The 17,033-nt window shown below is 43.8% G+C and overlaps 2 protein-coding genes across 3 annotated transcripts in view; one reads left to right on the forward strand and one right to left on the reverse strand.

The window, feature by feature from the left end:
* ZC2HC1C (zinc finger C2HC-type containing 1C) overlaps positions 1-3,460 on the reverse strand; it is a 9,330-nt gene extending 5,870 nt beyond the window's left edge. Inside the window, exons 1-2 of the mRNA XM_024737754.1 lie at positions 3,388-3,460; positions 1,200-2,542 (exon numbers count right to left, since the gene is read on the reverse strand). Of these exons, the coding sequence (XP_024593522.1) occupies positions 1,200-2,522 (1,323 nt within the window). The 5' untranslated portion in view covers positions 2,523-2,542; positions 3,388-3,460. The remainder of the gene's footprint in view (positions 1-1,199; positions 2,543-3,387) is intronic.
* A 166-nt stretch (positions 3,461-3,626) lies between these two features.
* ACYP1 (acylphosphatase 1) lies at positions 3,627-16,482 on the forward strand. 2 transcript variants are annotated; one of them, XM_024737756.1, is made up of 3 exons: positions 3,627-3,934; positions 8,508-8,605; positions 16,052-16,482. In XM_024737756.1, exons 1-3 carry the CDS (start codon positions 3,772-3,774, stop codon positions 16,265-16,267), a joined length of 477 nt encoding a protein of 158 aa, XP_024593524.1. In that variant the 5' UTR covers positions 3,627-3,771; the 3' UTR covers positions 16,268-16,482. The 2 variants fall into 2 exon arrangements, with proteins under 2 accessions (XP_024593524.1, XP_024593525.1); XM_024737757.1 differs by lacking the exon at positions 3,627-3,934 and adding an exon at positions 8,062-8,194.
* The last annotated feature ends 551 nt before the right edge of the window (positions 16,483-17,033 follow it).

Genomic DNA, 17,033 nt, shown 5'->3' on the forward strand with positions numbered 1-17,033 from the left:
GGTCCTGCGTGCCGCGGAGCGGCTGGGCCCGTGGGCCGTGGCCGCTGGGCCTGTGCGTCCGGAGCCTGTGCTCTGCGGCGGATGGGGCCGCGGCGGTGGGAGGCCCGCGTACGGTTAAAAATAAATAAATAAAAATTAAAAAATAAAATAGATAACTAACAAGGACCTACTGTATAGCACAGGGAACTCTACTCAATATTCTGTGATGACCTATATGGGAAAAGAATCTAAAAAAGAGTGGATATATATATACATATAACTGATTCACTTTGCTGTACACCTGAAACTAACACAACATTGTCAATCAACTATACCCCAATAAAAATTATTAAAAACATAAAATAAAGTCTTCTAACCTTAAGGTGTTTACGCTCTAAATGGGGAGAAAAAGAATTCCAAACAATTGTGTTTCATGTATTTACTAAGAATGTATATCAAAATTAGCCAACCTTGAAAAAATAGATACAGCTTATAGGAGTGGTAGCAAGTCCTAATCTTGGGAGGTGGCAGAATATATTGCAGAGAGCGAAGAATTCTCTCAGGGTAGTGAAATGCTTCATAATATTTTTCTTTATATTTTTCATTCTCTTAAATTTTCTAAAGTAAGTGTTTATTACTTTTATAATCAAAAGGACACACACACACATATATATATATAATTTTTTTTTTTTGCGGTGCGCGGGTCTCACTGCTGTGGCCTCTCCCGCCGCGGAGCACAGGCCCCAAACGCGCAGGCTCAGCAGCCATGGCCCACGGGCTCAGCCGCTCCACGGCATGTGGGATCTTCCCGGACTGGGGCACGAACCCGTGTCCCCTGCATCGGCAGGCGGACTCTCAACCACTGCGCCACCAGGGAAGCCCAAGGACATATATTTTTTAAGTCTAGATTTTTGGAGTCATTCTGACCCAGATTTATATGCTGACTGTCATTTAAGACTGTGATCTCAAGCAAGTTAACCTCTCTGACACTTGACTTTTGAACTGATAAAAGATAATGAAATCTTCACAGGGTTGTGGTGAGGATCATATGAAAAGCTCCCATCACTGTGACTGGCACACGGTAGTAATCAATAAATCAAACGTTAATTCTCACTTTCTCCCCATATGACACATGAAATTTTTTTAAAGAAAATGGATGAGTATATAACAGGCTCTTAAAATGATCCCCACTCAAGGCAAATCCATAAGGCCCTTGTTACCTTGACTGAGGCTGGTCCCTTCCAGTTCAAGTACTGCTCTAGTTCTGTGCCCTTGGCCCGGGCCCTGGAGGAATCAAACACTTTCCTCTTGGAACTCTGCATCCTGCGGCAGATGTTGGAGTGTCTCTCCAGCCTGAGCAAGAGAAACTTTCGGCCACAGTGGCTGCACTCGCCCAGTTCTGGCTCTTCAGTGGAACAGCTGGAGCTCGAGGAGTGTGGTGCCCTAGACGAGCTAGAATTGCTGGTGGACCTCCGCAAAGCACTGAGTGGCGCTTCTGAAGCTTGAGAAAATGTCTCCTTCAATCGCCCTGAGACTCGGTCTCGGATGTTGTTATTGCTTGCCACCAGTCTTTCCCTTTTGAGCTTCTGAACTCCATAATCAGAGAACTGGAATGGACTAGATCTTTCTTGAGACCGTCCCCAAGTTTCATCCTCTCCTGTGTCTCTACTGAAGACCTCCTCAGACATGAATTCTGGGGAGAAGATAGGTTTGTATGTGGTATTGCCTTTAACTCTCCTCCCGGGGAGTACCATTCTCTGCAGCTCTCTTTTTTCATTTTCCTCGGCCTGTTCTTTTTCCTTCTGGATCCTTCTGAGTTCCTCCTCTGTCTTCTTCAGCTTTTCCCTCAGAAGAGTCTCTTTTCTGCGGATTTCCTCCTCTAAACTCTCCCCTGCAGCCTCTAGTCTTTGGATCTGCATCCACTCCGTCCTGTTGGGGTTTGCCATGACCCTGTCCTCCTGACTGGCAGCAACTGTACCAACCACAGATGAATTCACCCAGTTCCTTGAACCAAAGCTATTGTATGAAAACTTTCTCGGCTCAGGGGGTCTTGGAGAGACATTCTGGTCCCCATCAGTGCCAGCCTCACCTGTACTATGGGGCTTCCGGTGAAACACAGGTTTCAGTGGGTATGCCCGGTCCACCCCAACTCGCTTCTTTGTAAAGGGGATGAATTCCTGGTTATTTGCTTTGGGATACTGGGATTGAGGGCCTGGTGAGTAAAACAAACACTTTGCTTGGCCCTGGGGATTGCTTCTTGAGTCTTGCTGGCTGATTCCAGCACAGCAGGGATAAGAGTAGCTCTGGGCTTTCGTGCAGGTGTTCCATTTGGGGTGAGTGTAGAGATTATCCAGAGTCAGCTCTTGGTTGCTCAAAAGCTTCTGCTGGACATTGTTCCTCGGGTGCCCCATAGAGGACCGCTGGGAAGAGTCACCTTTTTCAGAGGGGTCTTGCTTAGCTGAGTGGAACTCTGGAGCTTCCGTTTTATTATGTGGGAGCATAATGCCCACAGGCAGAGGCAGTGCCAACTGGAGACCAGCCATTCAGAGCGTGGACTGAAAGCCTAGGGGAGATTTAAACCAGATGTATGTGAGGAGTTTGTCTGAGGTTCATGTCGGCTGCTAAAGTAAACTGTTTCTACATTTGTCCTACCCACATTTTCCCTTAGACTTCTTAGGGACAGTGGAGCTGGGTTTGCCAGAGCTTTCATTCAATAAGCATTTGGTGAACGCTTATTATGTCTTGCGGGTGCTTATTAGGTCCTGAGGATAGAAAAAGGAATGTGATACAGGTGTTCCTGTCACCTGGCTTTCCTTTGTATCAGTACCAGCCTCTGCCACACAGCATACTCTGTAGCAGGTGGAAAGGGCTATTGGATTGAAAGTCAGTTTTTAGGCCTGTGACACAGGACAAGCAGCTTCCCCTCGCTGGCTCCAGTTTCTTCACCTGTAAACTGAGGGGTTCTCTCAGAGTTACAGGACTCGAATTTAGGGACCTTAGGACTCCAAGTCTAGCCCCATTATTTTATAGGTGAGAAAACTGCGGCCCATTGCTAAGTGACTGGCACAAAGAGCTCTCGGGGCTTCCCTCCTGCTGAAACAATGCTTGACCCCAAAGAGCACAGCTGCTGCAGCTCAGGGCCTGCAGCAGGTGCCTGACTGGCAAACCCTCACTCAAGGAGTCCCCGCGGCACAGACGGCAGGTCTGTAATCTGAGACGCGGGGACCACCTGATCTGGCCGCCGCGGGTTTTAGATCCGGAACGCCTAAGTCGCATTCTGTCCTGGAGGGCTCAGCCGGGAAGCCTCTACTGGAGACTCCGCTTTGGGGACAAGCCCTCGCTCTACAATCTGTCGGGCCCTTGGGAGGTCAAGGTGCTGAGCCCATGTCTCCCCGCCCTTCCGCGTACCTGAGGCTCTCGGGAACAGCTGTTGCCCAGGGGAAACCCCAGGACTTAGTTTTCCCGACCACGAACCCTCCCTCCACCGACGGCCGCGCAGGCGCTCTCAGCTGGCCTCTGTTTTTCCCGTTGCCTGGAGACGGGAGAGCGTGGGCGCCCAGCCCCACCTCGCCGCTAATTCCGCGGTGGGTGGGTGGGTGAGGCGTGCGCAAGCGCAGTCCGCACACCACCGGGCGCCGCCCCGGCCGCGGGCGCGGTCGACCAGGGTGTCGCCTGACCCGGTGTCCCGCCAACTCTGCAGCTCCGTCCAGCTCTGCCCTTAGGGGACGGGGGAATGGGGTGGGAGAGGCTTTTCTGGGGCTCCATCAAAGAGCTTGGATTTTTCTCAGAGCGATGGTCTCAGATCCTGGGGTGTGCCCTTCTCTGGCAAAAGACGGAGCGCCTAGATGTGCCCTCAAGTCATTCTGCCGCAGGATTCCGGTGTCTGCCCCCTTAGCGGGAGTGGGCCTGCTGATAGCCTTTCTTAGCACGTTCGGCTGCCTTGTACGGGCCCCAGGTACGGCTGTATACTATCTCTCCATGCTTTTCCTCGCAAATAGTTTGGAGCTTGCGTCAAATTTTAGCAACTCGGCTAGGTTTTGCTACGAAGAAGGGGGGAAATTTTTGTAGCCAATCTAATTATTTTGATATAATGTTTTACTCTCACGTGGTAACTCTGGCCCTCTCTTTTTAGGGCCCAGGAGTGACTCAGACAAGTGTAATGATAATAAAGTTAACTACCACATCGAAAATGCTCAGTATAACCTGGTTTCAACGCTAAAGATACTCCATAACTTGCTAACATCAGAAGAGAGTTTATTTGTCTTCATACTTCAGTTCATTTGTGTAAGCTGTTTGGAACAGGCAGCTTACTTTTTTCCCTGTAACTACTTAAAAGATTCATGCACATGGAAAATAATATAGACAGCAGTGGTCGGTGTTAATACTTCAACATGTCATAATACAGCTTTTACATGTTATAAAGAAACGCCTTGGTGGTGCTCCAAGGCAGTCCTTTTATGCCTTGTTTTCTTTCCTAGTTGACTCTCCACTGCCTTCTCTATGTATGCATTTTCAGACATTTCCCACTCTTCTCAAAGTCCCAGTTATCTCAGCATGGGGCTTGCCTGTCATCAACTCCAGAAGCTCCCCTCCAGCCTGGCAGAATTTCCCAGGGTGCCTCCCTCCATCTTGACTTCTTTCCCTCTTTATGAGGAAGAAGAATCTTTGTCTTCCCTTGAGTTCTCTTGACTTAGTCCCTTTCAGTACCCTCCAGGAACTGACTCCCTTTACCCCTGCATCTTGTTAACCTCAAGTTGTATCTATCCACACACGCTTCTGTGGTTTTAGAATATGCTTAACTTTGCCCTGCACAAAAAGCCTCATTTCCCTTGGCCACACCTTTCACCTTAGGGTCCCATTCCTTTCTCCTCTTCTCCACGTCTTAATAGAAAACTTTACATTTCCTGCCCCCACTTCCTCAACTCCCCTTCATTGTCCAGTCCATTGTGGTCTGGTTCCCCTCTGTCCGCTTTATTTAACTGCTAGGCTACCAGTGACTTTCCAATGACCCTAAAGACAAAAGCTGCTATTTCTTCAGCCTACTCATTTGACATTGATTTTTCTCTCCGTTGGAACTCTTCTCACTTGCTCCTGTGTGCCTTCTTGGTTTCTTCTTTCATGTCCTTGCATTTATGTCTTTTCCTCACCTTCCCCCCAAATGTTAGGTGTTCTCCAAGGCCCTCGTATTTCTCATATAAATGTAGTTTCAGACATTCTCTTCCTTAATGATTTCAGCCAAATGCTGAAATTTCAGGTCTCACCTATGTTTAAATGATATCTAGCTTAGTTCTCTCTCCTTAATTACGGACTCAAATTTCCAAATTCCCATGTAGCACTTGCACGTGAATGTTCCTCAGGAACCACAAACTCAATGTGACAGAAAACGAAGTTGTGATCACCTCCGCATTCCCCAATCTACTTCTCCAGTGTTTCCTCTCATGCTGAAAGCATCAGTCATCTTCTACTCCTCCCACTTTGTCACCCCCTCTCTCTAACTGGTCAGCAGGCTCCGTTGAAGTTACTCTGCGATGTCTCTTATATATGTCCCCTCCTTTACGTTTCTACAGCCCTAGGTGAGTTTCTCCCTCACTTCTCACTGGGATGGCACCACTCTCCTAACTGCTATTCATCTGCTCCCCAAACCTATCCTTCTGGCTGCTGCCAGAATAATTATCCTGAATACTTCTGACCCCATAATTCTCCTACCCAGTGGCTTCTTCTTTACCTATAGGATAAAGTTGAAATGTGTAACTTTGCATGGAACTTCAGCTTGCCAGATTAGGTCCAGCCTACCTTTCCAGTCTTGCCTCCCCAGAGGCTAGCCCAGGGCATCTGAACCTTGGCTGTGCTTTAGGACTACCTGGAAAGCAATTTCTGGGAGTGAGGCCCGGGTATCAGTATTTTACAAAGCTTTCCCCAAGGTCCTAATGTGCAGCCAGGGTTGAGAAACCCTGGTCCAGCCACACCTGACTACTTGTACTTTCTTACCTCAGTGGCCTTACTCCAAGCTCCACGTACTGGGAGGTGGTGGAGCATAGCATTCATGGGAGTAGGTTCTGTACTCAGACTGCTTGGAACTAAATCCCAGCTCCATCACTTACTGTTTGTGGTTGTGTAACCTTGGGTAATATGCTGGTTCCTCCAAGAATGCTTTCCCACTCTTCCCAGCCAGAATGAACCTCTTTGCTCCTTTGTGTTCTCATAATATTTTCTGTCCTTGTTCTAGCACAGGGCTGGCTCATGATGAGCTCTCAGTGGATGCTTGTGGAATTGAATTAGCATGTTGTGCATTGTATTGTCATCATTTGCATGCGTATTTGTCCCTTACACTAAATAAAAGACTCTTTGAGGGCAAAGATTATATACCATCCATCTTTGTATATGCTGCAATGTATATACATAGTAGATACTCAATAGGTTAATTCTACAGAGAAACTAGTTTTTTAAAAATAAATTTTAAATAACATCAGCCAGTTACTCTGTTCAGCATTATTTTCAAATATTACCAAGCGTAACAATTCAGTTCAGCTTCCCACCCCACTCCCACCCCAACGCCAGCACTGAGGTTGTATGATTCTCCAGGATCTGGATCCTCACTTTGTAGTGGGGAGCTGATGGAATAATGAATCTCCATGGCTTCCATTGCAAATCCATCTCACCTTGCCAAGTCTGCCAACCTGGCATATTCACAAATGGAATCTTATGTTATGAAGGGATGTAAGGTACACCAGCACTCCAAAGAGCAACAATAAACACCACAGTTTTCCTTCATACACATTCTTAATCTTAAGGGTATCTGTATTCAAATGCCTTCAAGGTGACCCTACTTTTTTTTTTAATTAATTTTTATTGGAGTATAGTTGCTTTACAGTGTTGTGTTAGTTTCTACTGTACAGCAAAATGAATCAGCTATACATATACATATGTCCGCTCTTTTTTGGATTTCCTTCCCATTTAGGTCACCACAGTGCATTAAGTAGAGTTCCCTGTGCTATACAGTATGTTCTCATTAGTTATCTATAAGGTGACCCTATTTTTGTTGTTCTTGTTGTTGCGGTACGCGGGTCTCTCACTGTTGTGGCCTCTCCCGTTGAGGAGCACAGGCTCCGGACGCGCAGGCTCAGCGGCCATGGCTCAGGGGCCCAGCCGCTCCGCGGCATGTGGGATCCTCCCGGACCGGGGCATTAACCCGTGTCCCCTGCATCGGCAGGCGGACCCTCAACCACTGCGCCACCAGGGAAGCCCAAGGTGACCCTATTTTTAACAATCATCACCCACAACTCCCCTTGACAATTCCCTTCTCCCAAAAGAAATTCATGCAACTTGGTCACTTGGCTTAGATTGACTGATTCAGTTGTGATTATGGGTTATTTTGCTTGTGCTTGTGATTGATGGATTGATTGCTTTAGATAAGCATTGTTTGTAGTTTTCTTAGTAAGGTAGACTCTGGTGGGCCGCTTCCAGAATCACAGAGGGAGAAATAACCTCCACTGGGACCTCCTATACAGTTATCTCCACTACCAATTCCAGACTTAGGCATGACTCAGAATTGGAGGAGAACTGAGAAAAAGGGCAGAAAAGTTGTATGTCTTCTATTTAATTTGTTTGTCTGTTTATGATGTTTAGTGTTTATCATCTGTCTCCAGAATTTAATCTCCTCCGGTCCAGGGATCCTTTTTGTTCATTAACGTGTGTCAACCACCTAGAAATGTGCCTGGCACACAGAGGCTCTCAGTAAATATTTACAGAATGATTGGATTTATCTCAAGTGTTTCTTCGTCTTTGTCTTTATCCCCGCGAAAAAATGAAAAAAGGCGTGCGCTTAGTGACAGAGGTGGGGTGAGGGCTCGGTGTGCAGAATCCTAGCCGAGACCCTGGACAGATCCCGCCCCCCCGCCAATCGGAGGCTCTGGAGCTACTAGATACTGGCGTCCCGAAATCCCATCCTCTGGGCGGGCTCTGGGCCGAGCGCGCCGTGCGTGATTGGCCGGTAGAGGTGATGGGCCTGAGAGACAGCGAAGGAGGAGCCGCGTTCTAAGTTACCGGGCGCGGCGGTTACTCAACCGGGGGAACAATTGGCCTGCTGGTCTCCCGGGTAGTCCACCGGAGAGGAGGACGAGGAGAGTGAGCCTGGGGCAGGGCCACGGGGCGTGCTCATCAGTTCGATTAGCCCTGAAATATTAATAGGGCATTCTGGTGGGGGCGCGGAAGCCAGGTTAGCGTGGGAAGAGGGAGGGATGGAGAGGGAGCGGGACCGGGGATGGGTGTAGGGAGGTAACTGGATAAGCAGGTAATTGCCCCAAAAGAGGCCTCTGTGGGCTCCCTTGCCCGGGTGTCTTCCTGTTAACTTCACACACCCGCGCTTACACGTGACCGCTTACTCCGAAGTACTGGCACCTTAAGGTCAGGGAGAGGTCACAGTGGTTAACGATGGAGAGGTGTGTGTGTGACCCATTCTGCCTCAGGATTGGGGGCCCGGGAATAGGATAATGAGTCCTTTACTTTTCTGCTTTCATGGTCTCTGACAGGTCTGAGCGTGAGTATGGCAGAAGGGGACACCCTGATATCCGTGGATTATGAAGTTTTTGGGAAAGTGCAAGGTGTGTTTTTCCGCAAGTACACTCAGGTATGTGGCTTACAGGCTTTGGGGACATACCTAGGGTATGAGCATGGGAACAAGAGACATGTTCCTGAAAAATATGCATTGGAGAACCTTTCTGTTTGGTAGCTGGATGGCAAAGAGGTGGTTTGTAAAACAATGGGTATGAAAATGCTTTGCAGTGGGTAAAACACAATGCAAATGGAAAATTTGTCTACTGTTATTATTGGTCTTTTCTAACAGTGGTACTTGAGTACCTAGACACATATGGGTGAGCTTCTCTTTTCCAAAGGGGAATAGAGGGCTTCCCCAGTTCTCCCTGTTGTGGCATCATCAAACCAAGTCACAATTCTTGTAGGAAAGTTAACATTGATCAAAGAGATGGCATTTAAGTGAACTTGTGACATTTAATTGCTTCCTCTGCAGCTGCTGCATTTTCTTCAGACCTCTTTCCTTTTTCAACCTCTCCCATTCCCCTGTGTAATTCCTTTCCGCTCATTTTAGCTTTTAAAGAACAATTACCTTTTCCAGGTGAAGCTTTTCTAATGAAAATACTTTATCCATTCCAGGGTAAGTAATGGTAACATTGAACATGGAGCCTGGTATTCCTATTGGATATTAGGGAGTAGTTGAGGGGATGAACAAACTATTGACAGCCTCTGTCTTAATATCACTAATCCTCCCTCAGTGGGCACACACAGATGCAATCTCAGTTTGCTTTCTGTCTTCTATAGAGGGGTATCAGGCTATTGCCTTCCCAATGTATCTCCAACCCCAAAGATACTGAGTTAAGACTGCAGAACTTGCCAAGTGTCACATTCCTGGGACTGTGGTCCTTAAAATTCAAACGTGAATCTTTGAAATATGAATGTTAAATATCATTACCTCTTTTTCCAATTACTTGCAAATCATTTCCTCCTGTTTCATGCTCATATATGAAGTGCCTATTGGAAAAAGAGAATTACTGAAAGTCATAGCAAGAGCTATGTTCCAATTAGCTTTGCTACTAATTATGTATGGTAAGTTCCTGTGATTTAGTAAATGGAGGTAGCAGCCTCAAAGATTAATTAAAGTTGTTGAGCGAAAAGGACCAGATGGCAGTATACTCCATCTTTCTCTACTGCGCCTCCCACCCCTCAATTTAAAGAGAGAATAAAAGAATGCAGAAAAACAAATATTGATTTGGAAAACTGCAAGGAAAGTGTCATCCTTTTTTCCCCTTAATTAGACTTGTAGTTTATTCTTGACTACTTATAATCATTTTATTATATATGTTCATTTTAACAATTATTTTGTTTTGCTACAGTCTTTTTATGTGTTGATATCATCTAGCCTCTTAATTTAATTCCATCACTCCTAGAATGAGTGATAATACTTGAAGGGATTTTTTTTTAAAGTTGGAATATAATTCACATTCCATAAAATTCACCCTTTTGGGACTTCCCTGGTGGTCCAGTGGTTAAGAATCCACCTTCCAATGCAGGAGACATGGGTTCAATCCCTGGTCGGGGAACTAAGATCCCACATGCCGCGGCCAACTAAGCCCACTCACCGCAACTACTGAGCCCATGCACCACAACTACAGAGCCCACGTGCTCTAGAGCCCGCACGCCACAACTAGAGAGAAGCCCGCGCACCGCAACAAAGAGCCCCTGCACTGCAACGAAGATCCCGCTTAAGGCAACTAAGACCCAACGTAGCCAAAACTAAATAAATTAAATAAATAAATATTTTTTAAAAATCACCCTTTTAAAGTGTATAATACAGGTCTTCCCTGGCGGTGCAGTGGTTAAGAATCGCCTGCCAATGCAGGGGATACAGGTTCGAGCCCTGGTCCGGGAAGATCCCACATGCCACAGAGCAACTAAGCCCGTGCGCTGCAACTACTGAGGCTGTGCTCTAAAGCCTGCGAGCCACAACTACCAAAGCCCACGTGCCTAGAGCCCATGCTCCACAACAGGAGAAGCCACTGAAATGAGAAGCCTGCCCACCGCAACGAAGAGTAGCCCCTGCTCGCTGCAACTAGAGAAAGCCCGCACGCAGCACCGAAGACCCAACGCAGCCAAAAAAGAATAACAATTAAATAAATAATAAATTTATTTTTTTAAGTGTATAATACAGTGGTTTTTTAGTATTCATAAAGATGTACACTGGGCTTCCCTGGTGGCGCAGTGGTTGAGAGTCCGCTTGCCGATGCAGGGGACACGGGTTCGTGCCCCGGTCCGGGAAGATCCCACATGCCGCGGACTAATTCCAGAACATTTTATCACCCCAAAAAGAAACCCCACACCCATTAGCACTCACTCTTCATCCCCCCAGCCCTTGGCAACCACTAACCTCATTTCTATCTCTATGGATTTGCCTGTTCTGGACATTTAATGTAAATGGAATCATACAATATGTGGCCTTTTGTGTTTGGCTTCTTTCACTTGACATGTTTTCAAGATTTATCCATGTTGTAGCTTATATCAGTACTTCATTTCTTTTTATGGCTGGGTAATATTCCATTGTATGGGGAATTCCCTGGCAGTCCAGTGGTTAGGACTCGGTGCATTCACTGCCAGGGCCTGGGTTCAATCCCTGGTTGGGGAACTAAGATCCCACAAGCCTTGCAGTGTGGCCAAATAAATAAATAATAAAATAATTGTTTAAAAAAATATTCCACTGTATGGATATAACACGTTGTATATATCCAATCATCAATTCATGGGCATTTCGGTGGTTTCTACTTTTTATCTGTTATAAATAATGATGCTGTGAACATTTATGTACCTGTTTTTATGTAAACATTGTTTTCAGTTCCCTTGGGTATATATGCCTAGGAGTAGATTGCTGGGTCACATGATAACTCCACGTATAACTTTTTGAGGAACTGCCAAAGCAGTTTTCCAAAGCAGCTGCACCACTTGACAGTCCCACTATCAACGCCTGAGAATTCCAATTCCTCCCAATTGTCAACAGTTGTTATTGTCTGTCTTCTTTATTATAGCCATCCTGGTGAGTGTGAAGTGGTATCTCATTGTGGTTTTTTGTTGTTTTGTTTTGAGGTATCAATGAATTTAAAAGGATTTAAGTCATACAAAGCATGTTCTCCTATGACCATAATGAAACTAAACTGCCATCAATAACAGAAAACTGGGAAATTCCCAAATATTTGGAAACTATAGAACACATATTTTTTAATTGTGGTAAAATATCCATAATGTAAAATTTGCCATTTTAACCATTTTGAGTATACAGTTCAGTGACCTTAAGTACATTCATATTGTTGTGGTACCATCACCATCATCCATCCACAGAACTCTTTTCATCTTGCAAAGCTGAAACTCTGTACTCATTAAACAATAACTCCTGATTCCCCTTCCCTAGCCCCTGGCAGTTACAGTTCTACTTTCTGTCTCTATGAATTTGACTACTCTAGGTAACTCATATAAGTAGAATCATATAGTATTCGGTTTTTTTCCTGACTTGCTTATTTCACTAGCATAACATCCTTAAGAGTCATCCATGTTGTAGCATCTGTTCAAATTTCCTTGCTTTTTAAGGCTCTGTAATATTCTGGTGTATGTGTATACCTTCATTGTGGTTTTGTTTGCCTTCTAATGATTAATGATGTTGAACATCTTTTCATGTGCTTATTGGCACATGGAAGAAGATATTTCTTCTTTGGAGAAATGTCTCCAAATCCGTTGCCCATTTTTTTAAAATATAAATTTATTTATGGCTGCTTTGGGTCTTAGTTGCTGCACGCGGGCTTTCTCTAGTTGTGGTGAGCAGGGGCTATTCTTTGTTGTGGTGCGCGGGCTTCTCATTACGGTGGCTTTTCTTGTTGCGGAGCATGGGCTCTAGGCACGCAGGCTTCAGTAGTTGTGGCACGTGGGCTCAGTAGTTGTGGCTCGCGGGCTCTAGAGCACAGGCTCAGTAGTTGTGGCACGTGGACTTTAGTAGTTGTGGCGCACAGGCTCTGCAACATGTGGGATCTTCCCAGACCAGGGCTCGAACCCGTGTCCCCTGCGTTGGCAGGCGGATTCTTAACCACTGCGCCACTAGGGAAGCCCTTTAATACATCTTTATTGGAGTATAATTGCTTCACAATACCATGTTAGTTTCATCTGTACAACAAAGCGAATCAGCTACACCCATACACACGTCCCCACATCCCCTCCCTCTTAAGCCTCCCTCCCATCCTCCCTATCCCAGCCCTCTAGGTCATCGCAAAGCACTGAGCTGATCTCCCTGTGCTATGCTGCTGCTTCCCACCAGCCAACTATTTAACATTCCATAATGTATGTACGTCGATGCTACTCTCACTTCACCCCAGCTTTGCCCTCCCACCCCATGTCATCAGGTTCCTTCTCTATGTCTGCCTCTTTATTCCTGCCCTGCAACTAAGTTCATCAGTACCATTTTTTTTTTAGATTCCCTATATATGCGTTAGCATACGGTATTTGTTTTTCTCATTCTGATTTACTTCACTCTGTATGACAGACTCTAAGTCCATCCACCTCACTACAAATAACTCAATTTCATTCCTTTTTATGGCTGAGTAATATTCTATTGTATATATGTGCCACATTATGGAAAACAGTATGGAGGTTCCTTAAAAAACTACAAATAGAACTACCATATGACCCAGCAATCCCACTACTGGGCACATACCCTGAGAAAACCATAATTCAAGAAGAGTCATGTACCACAGTGTTCATTGCAGCTCTATTTACAATAGCCAGGACATGGAATCAACCTAAATGTCCATTGACATATCATGGGCAGTTTTTGATTACTAATTCAATCTCTTGTTATAGGTCTATTCAGATTTTCTATTTCTTCTTAATTCAGCTTCTGTAGTTTTTGAGTCTTTCTAGGTATCTGCTCTTTTAATCCAAGGTATCTAATTTGTTAGAATACAGCTGTTCATATTATTCCCTTCTTATCCTTTTATTTTTTTTGTAAGGTTGGTGGTAATGTCCCCTCTTTCATTTCTGGTTTTAGTACTTTGAGCCTTCTCTCTCTCTCTTTTTTTTAATTGATCAGGCTAGCTTAAGGTTTGACAACTTTGTTGGTCTTTTTAAAGAATCAACTTTTGGTTTCATTTATTTTTTCTTTCTTCCTGCTTTCCTTCCTTTCTTTTTTTCTTTTTTCTGTATCTATTAACTCCTGCTCTAATCCTTATTATTTCCTTTTTTGTGCTTGTTTTGGGTTCAGTTTGCTCTTCTCTTTCTAGTTTCCTAAGGTGGAAGTCTAGGTTATTGGTTTGAGGGTACTTTCTTTTTAGATTGAGACTAGAGTTGGTGATTATATTCGTTAAAATATTTCCAGGGGCTTCCCTGGTGGCGCAGTGGTTGAGAGTCCGCCTGCCGATGCAGAGGACACGGGTTCGTGCCCCGGTCCGGGAAGATCCCACATGCCGCGGAGCGGCTGGGCTCGTGAGCCATGGCCGCTGGGCCTGCGCATCCAGAGCCTGTGCTCTGCAATGGGAGAGGCCACAACAGTGAGAGGCCTGCGTACTGCAAAAAACAAAACAAAACAAAAAAAACGTTTCCAGATGACCATCCAAGCAGAAATATTATTATGAGGGAGAATTAGCTTTTTGGAATTTTCGTAGGAGAAAACACTGCTTACTTGTTTAGATATATATTCAAAACTGAACATGACTCAGCAACATTATGTTATCATTTAAAAATAAAAACAGGGACTTCCCTGATGGCACAGTGGATAAGACTCCATGCTCCCAATACAAGGGGCCTGGGTTCAATCCTTGGTCAGGAAACTAGATCCCACATTAATGCTACAACTAAGAGTTCGCATGTCACAACTAAGGAGCCCACCTGCCGCAACTAAGACCTTGTGCAACCAAATAAATAAATATACATATATATGTGTGTGTGTATATATATATATATATATAAGAAGAACAGAATCGAGTGCACAAATAAAACCTATAGGAAATCCCCATTCTCAACACCAGTCAAAGTTGGGAGTGTTTTGTTCACTCTCAGAGTTCAGATAAATCGTATTGCAATTTAAAATTTAAATAAATTAGTTTTGAGCAGTACTGTTATAACCTCCTGCTCAAAACTCAACACAATCATTCCCATAGCTAATTACCATATAAGGTAACTAAGAACTAGGGATAGCCCATTCCCCTAGGTTAAAAGAAGTAGAAGAGTGCAGTTGTTACACAAAGTCAGCTGGATGTGGAGTCTTATTCAAATCCATTCTCTGCATTCTTTTTTAATGCCACAATCTACAACACTCAATCATGCTGTAGGTATCTCTTATTTTTCTTCATTCCTTAATTTCCTCTGTATCCTTTAAACTGTTATTTATTTGACCAAAGTCTCTTGTTCATTATGCAAACATGTCTTTGCTTTGAACGTAACTGATTTGATGAATACTTCAGTTCCTCATCAAACATAGTTTTGCTATGCATAACATTTCCTTTGGCCAACTCCAGCAATTTCCCATATTTACTAGGTCACTAGTCTGGCATTTGGACATGCAATCAAGTTAACTCCTGTTTTCTTTTGTAATCTGACCCCTTCTATTTAGATAGAATGTAACAATCAATAACTTTTATAATATCCTTAATTGGAAATTTTACAAAAATAAAGTTGCCTCTAAAACATTGCTACCTTTCCCCAATTTTCAGTTATTCCACAGTTAATGGTTTAAAGGAAACAGCATTGGAAAGCCTAAGAAAAGAGCAACTACAGTGATTAGATGATTTTCATAAGCTTATGCAACATTAAAGACATTGTGATTATTTAGACAGAAGAAAGTCAAGTGAAAACAGTAGTTAATGTAGTCTCATGAAACTTTGGTGTTTAGAGGCTGATCACCAGCTGCTTTTACCTTCTCTAGGAGGATGAGAGAAAGTGGGCTTTGGATGCAACATAAAGACCTTGGGTTAGACAGTTTCTTTACAGTGAGAACAGTGGGTTGCCTTGCCCAGGAAATTGTAAAATACTCTCTAATGATCTTTAAAGAGATATTGGACACTTAATCATCTGGATTTGTTTAGGTGTGGTCTTGGTTAAAGAAAAAAAGAAGGATCAAATAGCTTCATGCTTTTTCTATTTAATATACCCAGTAGATTCTTGATTAGGAGACGGAAAATGAACAAGATAATACTCCAGTATCCTAACAACAGTCATCCTTAGGGAATCATTTTGAAAACATCTGATTTGGTCTTAAATCTTTAGTACTTAACCAAATTGACGACATAGTGAAAATTTCTGGTGCCTGGTTTTATAGGGTAGAAGAAGGAAATGGAGTCAAGTGGTCAACACTGCATGTTAAGATCAGCAATGAGATTCTCCTTGCTGTAGTTCTGTTTTGACTGTTCTGGACAATATCAAATTAGTTTCAGTGGCTTGATTCTAGGCCAAGATTCTGGCAAGAGATTGTAGTCTAATTTTGTTTTGTTCAATCTCACTGGATTTCTCTCTCTTGTCTTTCTCTTTCCCTTAGGCTGAGGGTAAAAAGCTCGGATTAGTAGGCTGGGTCCAGAACACTGACCAGGGCACAGTGCAAGGACAATTGCAAGGTCCCACCTCCAAAGTACGTCATATGCAGGAATGGCTTGAGACGAGAGGAAGTCCCAAATCGCACATTGATAGAGCAAGCTTCAACAATGAGAAAGTCATCTTAAAGTTGGATTACTCAGATTTCCAAATTGTGAAATAACGGTCTGAATTAAATTTTCCAAGATACTCAGTGGTTTTGTTTTTTTATTTTTAATAGGGATAGAATTATTCTGTGTTCAATATTAGAATTTGTAAGTAAGTTATTTTAGTATCAGATATTTGATAGTTACTGTATATTATGTGTATGATGGAGGGATTACAACTGTACACAATTCTAACCAATAAAAACACAGAACCTTCTGTGTGGGATACTTATTTTCTTTTTGGTAAACTTCATTTTGGGCAAAATAAGAGGTATTTACTTAATAAACATCTTTGGGAAGAGAATTTTGAGGTAATTTAAAGAAGTCTGAAAGAAAAAGCAGTTACTTTTAATCATTTCTTTTTAATAGTTTCCATGAACTTTTCTTCAGGAAATTGTACCTAATAAGAACAAATACCACAAGTTCAGTTTGTTAGCTGTTCAAATGATATTTTGGACCAATTGTTTTTCATTTTCTGGAGTTTCTGCTGTCATCCCTGTCCTCTGCGTAAGGAATTCACATAAATTGATATTATGGGCTAAATTATCCCCCCCCCCCCAAATTCATATGTTGAGTCCTAACTCTGGATACCTCAGTATGGGACTACACTTGGAGACCGGGCTTTTATAGAGGTAATTAAGGTTAAATGAGGTCATTAGGGTGGGCCCTAATCCAATATGCCCCAGTGTTCTTATAAGAAGAGGAAATTTGGACACAGCCCTGTGTGCACAGAGGAAAGAACATGTGAAGACAGAGGGAGAAGACAGCAATTTTACCAGCCAA

Source organism: Neophocaena asiaeorientalis, unplaced genomic scaffold (assembly GCF_003031525.2).
Source record: "Neophocaena asiaeorientalis asiaeorientalis breed wild unplaced genomic scaffold, Neophocaena_asiaeorientalis_V1.1 scaffold49, whole genome shotgun sequence".
In the NCBI taxonomy this organism is placed as follows: domain Eukaryota; kingdom Metazoa; phylum Chordata; class Mammalia; order Artiodactyla; family Phocoenidae; genus Neophocaena; species Neophocaena asiaeorientalis.